General features: G+C 55.5%; 1 protein-coding gene across 4 annotated transcripts in view; it reads left to right on the top strand.

Annotated features, from left to right (window-relative positions):
• The window catches only part of Enoph (enolase-phosphatase E1), a 45,258-nt gene extending 40,575 nt beyond the window's left edge, over positions 1-4,683 (top strand). The window contains exon 6 of one of the 4 annotated variants that reach the window (XM_053783514.2): positions 4,188-4,683. In XM_053783514.2, coding sequence (XP_053639489.1) covers positions 4,188-4,450 — 263 coding nt within the window. In that variant the 3' untranslated portion in view covers positions 4,451-4,683. The remainder of the gene's footprint in view (positions 1-4,187) is intronic. The other 3 variants (XM_053783513.2, XM_053783515.2, XM_070091090.1) reach the window with 3 other exon arrangements.
• Positions 4,684-11,666: the final 6,983 nt, after the last annotated feature.

Below are 11,666 nucleotides of genomic sequence, written 5' to 3'. Positions count from 1 at the left end.
GGTTTCAGAGATGGGAAATCCTGTGTCACAAACCTACTGGAGTTCTATGACATGGTGACAGCAGTAAGACAAGAGAGAGAGGGGTGGGTGGATTGCATTTTCTTGGACTGCAAGAAGGCTTTTGACACAGTACCACACAAGAGATTAGTGCAAAAACTGGAGGACCAAGCAGGGATAACAGGGAAGGCACTGCAATGGATCAGGGAATACTTGTCAGGAAGACAGCAGCGAGTAATGGTACGTGGCGAGGTGTCAGAGTGGGCACCTGTGACCAGCGGGGTCCCACAGGGGTCAGTCCTAGGACCAGTGCTGTTTCTGGTATTTGTGAACGACATGACGGAAGGAATAAACTCCGAGGTGTCCCTGTTTGCAGATGACGTGAAGTTGATGAGAAGAGTTCATTCGATCGAAGACCAGGCAGAACTACAAAGGGATCTGGACAGGCTGCAGACCTGGTCCAGCAACTGGCTCCTGGAGTTCAATCCCACCAAGTGCAAAGTCATGAAGATTGGGGAAGGGCAAAGAAGACCGCAGACGGAGTACAGTCTAGGGGGCCAGAGACTACAAACCTCACTCAAGGAAAAAGATCTTGGGGTGAGTATAACACCAGGCACATCTCCTGAAGCGCACATCAACCAAATAACTGCCGCAGCATATGGGCGCCTAGCAAACCTCAGAACAGCATTCCGACATCTTAATAAGGAATCGTTCAGGACCCTGTACACCGTGTACGTTAGGCCCATATTAGAGTATGCGGCACCAGTTTGGAACCCACACCTAGCCAAGCACGTAAAGAAACTAGAGAAAGTGCAAAGGTTTGCAACAAGACTAGTCCCAGAGTTAAGAGGTATGTCCTATGAGGAGAGGTTAAGGGAAATCAACCTGACGACACTGGAGGACAGGAGAGATAGGGGGGACATGATAACGACTTACAAAATACTGAGAGGAATTGACAAGGTGGACAAAGACAGGATGTTCCAGAGACTGGACACAGTAACACGGGGACACAGTTGGAAGCTGAAGACACAGATGAATCAAAGGGATGTTAGGAAGTATTTCTTCAGCCACAGAGTAGTCAGGAAGTGGAATAGTTTGGGAAGCGATGTAGTGGAGGCAGGATCCATACATAGCTTTAAGCAGAGGTACGATAAAGCTCATGGCTCAGGGAGAGTGACCTAGTAGCGATCAGTGAAGAGGCGGGGCCAGGAGCTTGGACTCGACCCCTGCAACCTCAACTAGGTGAGTACAACTAGGTGAGTACACACACACACACACACACACACACACACACACACACACACACACACACACACACACAAGCGGTGTACCATAAGGAGTAGTATTGACCAGTTCTGTTTCCAGATGGAATTGAGTCATATATATCTCTGTTTGGTGATTATGTTAAACTGATGAGGAGAATACAAACAAACGAGGAGGGAGAAGCATGCAAATGGACCTGATCAAACTGCAGGGTTGGTCAGATAAGTGGCTGCTTGAATTCGATCCCAGCAATTGCAAGGTCATGAAGATAGGGGAAGGGGCCAGAAGACCGGAGACAGAGGATATAGCCACTGCGAATTGAGATGCGGGGCCAGGAGCTAAAACTCGACCTATGTAACTACATGTAGGTCTACCTGCCTACCCGGAGTTATAGGTGAGTATAAATATCAGAGGGGACAGATAGGCTTCCAACAATCCATGGTGGAAGAGTGTACCAGCAAGTGTTGGACACAATGAATACACACAACTAGGGAGGAGGTGAAGAAGCTGTGTGACTTAGATACCTCGAAGGTGGTGGGACCACATAATATATCTCCTTGGGTCCTGAGAGAGGGAGCAGAGGCACTCTGTGTGCCACTAACAACAATCTTTAACAAATTTATCGCAACAGGGCAAGTGCCAGAGGTGTGGAAGGCAGCAAATGTGGACCCAGTTTTTTTAGAAAGGAGACAGACAACAGCATTAAACTGCAGACCAGTGTCAGTAACATGCATAGTATGTAAAGCTATGGAGAAGATTATCAGAAGAGTGGTGGATCACCTAGAAAGGAATGGGCTCATACACGACAACCAGCACGGCTTCAAGGATGGGACAACCTGCGTTACAAACCTACTGGAGTTCTACGACAAGGTAACAAAGCAAGACTGGAGAGAGAGGGATGGGTAGATTGCATTTTCTTGGACTACACACAGGCTTTTCACAGTACTGCACAAGAGACTGACACGAAAAGTAGAGGAATAGGAAGGAATAACAGGAAAAGCACTGAAATGGATGATGGATACCTGACAGGAAGGAAACAACGAGTGATGGTCCATGACGAGGTATCAGAGTGGGCGTATGTTTGTAAATGACATGACAGAAGGACAGAGTCATGTTATCCCTGTTTGCAAACGACGTGAAACTAATGAGGAGAATGCAAGCGGACAAGGACCAGAAAAGGCTACAGAGGGATCTGGACAGGCTACAGGCCTGTCCGTCAAGCCTCACCAAGTGCAAAGTTATGAAACTTGGAGAAGGACAAAGGAGACCGCAGACAAAGGCTGCAAACCTCACTCAAGAAGTATCATTCAAGCACATCTCCTGAGGCGCACATGAATCAAATAACTGCTGCAGCATGTGCGCGTCTGGCAAACCTGAGAATAGCGTTTCAACGTCTAAATAAGGATTCATTCATGGCACTGTACACTGTGTACGTCAGGCCCGTACTGGAGTATGCAGCACCAGTATGGAACCTCTACTCGTAGGGGTATGTCCATTGTCATCAACCTGATGACACTAGAGGATAGAAGGGAAAGGGGGGGACATGATAACGATGTATAAAATTCTGAGAGGAACTGACAAGGTGGACGGGGGTAGAATGTTTCAGATAGGACATAGGAACAAGGAACCACAACTGGAAGTTGAAAACTCAGTGAGCCTTAAGGATGTTAAGGAGTATTAGCCTTAGAGTTGTCAGGTAATGGAATCTGGAGAGTGAAGTAGTGGTGACAAGATCCATATATAGCTTTAAGAAAAGGTATGATAAGGCTCCTGGTGCAGGGAGAGAGTGATCTAGTAGCGATTAGCAAAGAGGCGGGGCCAGGAGCTGTGAATCGACCCCTGCAACCACATATACTTGAGTACATATTGGTGAGCACATACACACACACACACACACACACACACACACACACACACACACACACACACACACACACACACACACACACACACACACACACATTAAACACCCTCTCAGTCGTTTGCGAGTATGATATCATGGAGTCTAGCTGTGTCTCAGTAGGTCTTGCCTCTCCTGACCTTTTTGACAGTCACTGGGGTTGGTAGGTTCAAGGGCGCTGTCACACTGCTCTTCCTCCTCCCACATGCTTTCCTCAACACTATGGCAGCCTCTAGTGTTCCTGTGATAGTTCTACACTCAATATCTATCCTGGGGACGGTAGGCCAACAATTTCCCAGAGGCACATAATGGGTCCAGCGTCTGGACTCCAACATTACGTTGCCCATATTTTGCTAACGTTACTCCACTTATCTGAAGACTTATTAGACAAATGCATGAATGATAATTGTTGGTGTGAGTAATATCTCTCAAATATTGGCCAGTAGGCGCTGATTTAGAAAGGCTATAGGAAAGAACTAGTTTGGAATTAGAAATGTGGACGAGTGGAACAACCTACCAAGCAGGCTGATCACAACTAACACATTGATGAGTAACACGTATGTGCAATATATATCTTCACTGATGGCGAGGTATATGTATATACATACCCAAATGTTACATATGCCTTAGTCATTAGCTCGTCGATATTGTATACCATAAATGTTACGATACGAACACCCTGAAGAGCTTCAAAAATAGCTTGGATAAATATGATTGAGAGGGGCGCCTAGCATGGCCTAGCAGGCCTACTGAACTCCTCTATTTTATGTTCTTTCCTTTTATTCTTATATTAATGTTATGACAATAATGAAATGTTTAGAAATACATTGGAAGTCGTAATTAAATGTTTACTAGCATAAATGTCTTTAGTAATGAAGATTTTACAAGTATTATAGTGTAAGAATAGAGTATGAAAAGTAGTGACAGTGAATTAGATAAGTGAAGACCTATACACATTATGAATGTTTTACTTAAGGTGTTAATAAGAGTAATATATTGAGGTTGGTGTACCGTTGTGTTGGCACAGAAGCGAGAGCAGCCGAGGAGGTGGGTATGAGGGTAGTGGTGTCAGTGAGGGAGGGCACAGTGCCTCTCTCACCACACGATCTGGAGCACTACCCTGTCATCCACTCCTTCACTCACCTCCTGAATCCACACCTCTCACCCAGCAAGCGTGCAAGTAGGGAGCAACAAAAGCCTGAGGAGGAGGAGAAGCAGAAGGAACAAGAGGAGAAGCAAGAGAAACAAGAGGAAGAGAATGCGAAAGCAGAAAAAGTGGAAGAAAAATAGATACATTAAGAGTGTAAGATTTCTAATCTCATGATTTTCATTCCATTTTTATCTCACAATTATGACCTATCACTCAACATTTCCTCCACCACCGCCACTACATCTCTCCCCACACCGCCACTACATCTCACCCCACACCGCCACTACATCTCTCCCCACCCCCCACACCGCCACTACATCTCTCCCCACCCCCCACACCGCCACTACATCTCTCCCCACACCGCCACTACATCTCTCCCCACACCCCACACCGCCACTACATCTCTCCCTACACTCCCCACACCGCCACTACATCTCTCCCCACACCCCACACCGCCACTACATCTCTCCCCACACCGCCACTACATCTCTCCCCACACCGCCACTACATCTCTCCCCACACCGCCACTACATCTCTCCCCACACCGCCACTACATCTCACCCCACACCGCCACTACATCTCTCCCCACACCGCCACTACATCTCTCCCCACCCCCCACACCGCCACTACATCTCTCCCCACACAGCCACTACATCTCACCCCACACCGCCACTACATCTCTCCCCACACCCCACACCGCCACTACATCTCTCCCCACCCCCCACACCGCCACTACATCTCTCCCCACACCCCACACCGCCACTACATCTCTCCCCACACCCCACACCGCCACTACATCTCTCCCCACACCCCACACCGCCACTACATCTCTCCCCACACCCCACACCGCCACTACATCTCTCCCCACACCCCACACCGCCACTACATCTCTCCCCACCCCCCACACCGCCACTACATCTCTCCCCACACCCCACACCGCCACTACATCTCTCCCCACCCCACACCGCCACTACATCTCTCCCCACACCCCACACCGCCACTACATCTCTCCCCACACCCCACACCGCCACTACATCTCTCCCCACACCCCACACCGCCACTACATCTCTCCCCACACCCCACACCGCCACTACATCTCTCCCCACACCCCACACCGCCACTACATCTCTCCCCACACCCCACACCGCCACTACATCTCTCCCCACACCCCACACCGCCACTACATCTCTCCCCACACCCCACACCGCCACTACATCTCTCCCCACACCCCACACCGCCACTACATCTCTCCCCACCCCCCACACCGCCACTACATCTCTCCCCACACCCCACACCGCCACTACATCTCTCCCCACCCCCCACACCGCCACTACATCTCTCCCCACACCCCACACCGCCACTACATCTCTCCCCACACCCCACACCGCCACTACATCTCTCCCCACACCCCACACCGCCACTACATCTCTCCCCACACCCCACACCGCCACTACATCTCTCCCCACACCCCACACCGCCACTACACACCCCACACCGCCACTACCTCTCTCCCCACACCCCACACCGCCACTACATCTCTCCCCACACCCCACACCGCCACTACATCTCTCCCCACACCCCACACCGCCACTACATCTCTCCCCACACCCCACACCGCCACTACATCTCTCCCCACACCCCACACCGCCACTACATCTCTCCCCACACCCCACACCGCCACTACATCTCTCCCCACACCCCACACCGCCACTACATCTCTCCCCACACCCCACACCGCCACTACATCTCTCCCCACACCCCACACCGCCACTACATCTCTCCCCACACCCCACACCGCCACTACATCTCTCCCCACACCCCACACCGCCACTACATCTCTCCCCACACCCCACACCGCCACTACATCTCTCCCCACACCCCACACCGCCACTACATCTCTCCCCACACCCCACACCGCCACTACATCTCTCCCCACACCCCACACCGCCACTACATCTCTCCCCACACCCCACACCGCCACTACATCTCTCCCCACACCCCACACCGCCACTACATCTCTCCCCACACCCCACACCGCCACTACAGCTCTCCCCCCACACCGCCCTACACACACCCCACACCGCCACTACATCTCTCCCCACACCCCACACCGCCACTACATCTCTCCCCACCCCCCACACCGCCACTACATCTCTCCCCACACCCCACACCGCCACTACATCTCTCCCCACACCCCACACCGCCACTACATCTCTCCCCACACCCCACACCGCCACCCACACCCCTCACCGCCACTACATCTCTCCCCACACCCCACACCGCCACTACATCTCTCCCCACACCCCACACCGCCACTACATCTCTCCCCACACCCCACACCGCCACTACATCTCTCCCCACACCCCACACCGCCACTACATCTCTCCCCACACCCCCCACACCGCCACTACATCTCTCCCCACACCCCACACCGCCACTACATCTCTCCCCACACCCCCCACACCGCCACTACATCTCTCCCCACACCCCACACCGCCACTACATCTCTCCCCACACCCCACACCGCCACTACATCTCTCCCCACACCCCACACCGCCACTACATCTCTCCCCACACCCCACACCGCCACTACATCTCTCCCCACACCCCACACCGCCACTACATCTCTCCCCACACCCCACACCGCCACTACATCTCTCCCCACACCCCACACCGCCACTACATCTCTCCCCACACCCCACACCGCCACTACATCTCTCCCCACACCCCACACCGCCACTACATCTCTCCCCACACCCCACACCGCCACTACATCTCTCCCCACACCCCACACCGCCACTACATCTCTCCCCACACCCCACACCGCCACTACATCTCTCCCCACACCCCACACCGCCACTACATCTCTCCCCACACCCCACACCGCCACTACATCTCTCCCCACACCCCACACCGCCACTACATCTCTCCCCACACCCCACACCGCCACTACATCTCTCCCCACACCCCACACCGCCACTACATCTCTCCCCACACCCCACACCGCCACTACATCTCTCCCCACACCCCACACCGCCACTACATCTCTCCCCACACCCCCACACCGCCACTACATCTCTCCCCACACCCCACACCGCCACTACATCTCTCCCCACACCGCCACTACATCTCTCCCCACACCCCACACCGCCACTACATCTCTCCCCACACCCCACACCGCCACTACATCTCTCCCCACACCCCACACCGCCACTACATCTCTCCCCACACCCCACACCGCCACTACATCTCTCCCCACACCCCACACCGCCACTACATCTCTCCCCACACCGCCACTACATCTCTCCCCACACCCCACACCGCCACTACATCTCTCCCCACACCCCACACCGCCACTACATCTCTCCCCACACCCCACACCGCCACTACATCACCCCACACCGCCACAACCTCTCTCCCCACAACCCACCTCCCACAATTACCACTAGCCTCCACAACAACACTTCTACCCCCCGCCCCATCACTAGAAGTCACGGTCAATAATCAATAACAAAAATGTACAAATTACTTAATAAAGTGAGAATATTTTAACATTTCTATTACACCTGATGATGTTAATATATCTGTCCAAATATATGCCTGACAAAATGTCTGTGTTTATCTAAATGTCTGTCTGGCGGTCCGTCTGTCTGTCTAAATGTCTGCCTGAGTATCTAAATATCTGACTCTGTCTTGTCTAAATGTCTATGTCTATCTAAATGTCTGTCTGACTGTCTGTCTATCTAAATGTCTGACTGTCTGTGTATCGGTCTGCCTGTCTGTTCGTTCATATGACTGTCGCAAACATCATCTTAGAGTGAGAAAGGTTGAAGAGGGAAATAATTATACCGCCATCACGGTAGACTTATCATGCTCTCTTCTAATTATAGGTTTACCACCACCTCTATAATATTACATATATGTAAAATAGATGAGTTATAGTGGTACTGGAGGAGAGTAAGTTATGATGACGTAACTCACTATTGACTATATTAAGTTATGATGACGTAACTCACTATTGACTATATTAAGTTATGATGACGTAACTCACTATTGACTATATTAAGTTATGATGACGTAACTCACTATTGACTATATTAAGTTATGATGACGTAACTCACTATTGACTATATTAAGTTATGATGACGTAACTCACTATTGACTATATTAAGTTATGATGACGTAACTCACTATTGACTATATTGTAACAATAATATTTGCTGCTACTACTACTACTACTACTATTACTACTGCTCCTGCCTGCCATTGCTGCTGCACTGCCTACCATACACTACACTACTACACCACTCACACTACTACTGCTGCTGCTGTTGCTGCTGCTGCTACTACTACTACTCCACTACTCTTCTGCTGCTCGCTGTTGCTGCTGCCACTCACTACAACACACCAGCTACTCTCACTTCTACTGCCCTCTCTCTGCTGCTGCTGCTGCATCAGCTACGCACACACTACCTGCTGCTGCTGCTCTACTACGCTGCTGCTGCCGCAACGGGCCGCTGCTGCTGCACACACTTACTACATTGCGCTGCTGCTGCTGCTGCTGCTGCTGCACGCACTTCTACTCTACTCAGCCTGCGCTACCACTCCCACTACGAGCAGCTCACACCTAGCCACGCCGGCTGCGCGCTAGCTTTACCGCTACTACCACACCGCGCTGCTGCTGCTGCTGCCGCCGTGCTGCCGCTTACACCGCCGCGCTGCCGCACACTTCCCAACACGCGCGCGCCACGCCGCCGCCGCTGCCTGCTTCACACACGCCGCGCGGCGCCGCTGCTGGTCTCGGGCTGCACGGCTGCTGGCGCAATGGCCTGCCGCTGCTACCACCACGCGCCAGCCGCGCGCTCGCACTTCACATACGCACGCGCGCAGCGGCGCCGCACCACTACCGCTGCTCGCTGCCCGCACTCACTACTACACCGCGCGCTGCGCGCTGCTGCCGCGCACATACGCACTACATCTGCGCTGCCGCGCGCCGCTGCCACTACCACTCCTACTGCTAGCGCACACTACAGCGCCAGCTGCCGCTGCTGCTGCACGCGCGCGGCGCACCCCTACACTGCTGCTGCTGCTGCTGCTGCTGCTGCTGCTACGCTGCTGCGCGCCGCAGCTGCCGCTCGCTACACTACCTGCCACGCACACCACACCACCGCGCGCGCCGGTGTCACGCCTGCGCTGCGCTGCTGCTGCTGCTGCTGCTGCTACTCTACCACTACCGCCGCGGCGCGTTGGCGCTACTTCCACTACACCAGCGCGCTGCGCATCACCGCCACTGACTGCCAGCCGCACTGCTACACATCACCACACTAGCTGCTGCAGCGGACGGCGCTGCTGCTGCTGCCGCCTGCACTTCACACCAGCGCGCGCGCGCCAACACCTACCATACCGCCGGCGCGCTGCAGCTCCCTCACGCGCGGCGCGCGGGCCACCCACCACCGCCGGCTGCTGGCGCTGCACGCGCCCCACACCACCTGCTGGGCTGCGGCAGCTGTCACACACTCATGCTGCTACTGCTCTACTGCTGCTACTTACACTACACTACGGCCGGCGCGCGGCTGCGCAGCTACTTCTACTCCAGCACACATACCACTACTACACTACTACTACTACTGCTGCCGGCTGCGCTGAGCCGCATGCTGCTGCTACCACTACTCCACGCGCTGCTGCTCGCTGCTGCTGCCGCCGCTGCGCGCCGCTACGCAGCACGCCCAACGGCACCACCAGCCACACACTACCACCACCAGGCTGCCGCGCGCCACTGCTACTCACCACTGCCACTGCGCGGCTCTGCGCCGCCGCTGCCACACTAGCTGCTGCACTGCTGCGCGGCCTGCCGCTGCACTTCACTCACACACGCTGGCGGCGCACTGTGCTGCACTACTACACGGCGCTGCGCGCAGCTGTGCGCGCCTAACACTACTGCTGCTGCTGGCTGCTGCTGCTGCCAGCTGCGCTAGCACTACTACTACTACTACTACTGCTGCTGCGCACGCTGCTGTTGCCAAGGTTGCGCTGCTGCGCTGCGCTACCATACGCGCGCCGCCTACCACTACCACAGCCGCGGTACCATTACTACACTACTACGTCCTGCTGCTGCTGCTTAGCGTGCTGCGCTGCTGCCGCGCCGCTGCCGCTCTGCTGGCGCTCCGCTGCCACACACTGCTGCACCACACGCTGGCCGCTGGCTGCGCTGCTGCACTACACTACACACCACCACACAGCGCCGCTGCGCGCCCAACTCTCACGCTACTACCACCACTACCGCTGCTGCTGCTGCCGCTGCCGCTGACTACGCACTCCACCTACTACACATCTACCACTCATGCAGCCGGCCGCTGCCGCTGCTGCTGCCTGCTTGCGCGGCTGGCGGCCACCACACCACCACCACTCACCACCACCAGCACCACCACCACGGCGCCCGCCGCCACCACACCACCACCACCGCACCACCACGCCGCTGCCGCCACCACCCGCGCCACCCCACACCGCACGGCCGCGCGCGCAGCCAGCGCCGCCGCTGCTCCACACCACACCACCACCACCACCACAACACGGCTGCCGCGCGCTGCCGCCAGCACCACCACTCCCACACACGCGGCGCTGCTGCACGCTGCACTCTACTCTAACACACTACCGGCGCGGGCTCCACTACCAGCCACTACTCTGCGCCGCGCCGCCGCGCGCCGCCGCTGCCGCTACCATCACCGCCACCACCACCAGCTCCACCACCACCCCCACCACCAACCACCACCGCTGCTGCGCTGCTGCGCGCGCCGGCCGCGCCCCCACCACTCACTGCTGCTGCTGCCACTGCACCGCACTGGCGCACTTCACCACCACACACCAGCGCTGCCGCTCGCGGCGCGCCGGCTGCTACGCATCACTACTCTGCCGCGCCGCTGCTGCTACGCTGCCCTTACTAGCTGCTACTGCACTGCTGCCTGCTGCTCTGCTGCTGCCCTAGCGCCGCTGCTACACTACACTGCGCTGCTAGCTGCTGCTGCTGCTGCTGCGCGCGCACTACCACCACTACTACTACGCTGCTGCCGCTGCTCCCGCTGCCGCCTGCCGCTGCGCGCCGCGCCACCACCACCACCACGCACCACCACCGCTGCCGCCGCTGCGCCCGCACGCCACAGCTCCTACCACACTGCGCCGCTGCACTCTACCACCACCACCACCCACCGCGCCGCTGGCTGCCGCTGCACCACACCACCACCTACCACCACCACCACCACGCTGCTGCTGCTGCTGCTGCAAGCTAACGGCTCTCTATACTACTACTACTGCTGCTGCTGCTGCTGCTGCTGCACTTCGCACTCACTACTACTACTACTA

Source organism: Cherax quadricarinatus, chromosome 34, assembly GCF_038502225.1.
Source record: "Cherax quadricarinatus isolate ZL_2023a chromosome 34, ASM3850222v1, whole genome shotgun sequence".
Lineage (NCBI taxonomy): Eukaryota > Metazoa > Arthropoda > Malacostraca > Decapoda > Parastacidae > Cherax > Cherax quadricarinatus.
The sequence above is the reverse complement of the archived record's forward strand: the minus strand, read 5'-3'. Positions and strand labels throughout refer to the sequence as shown.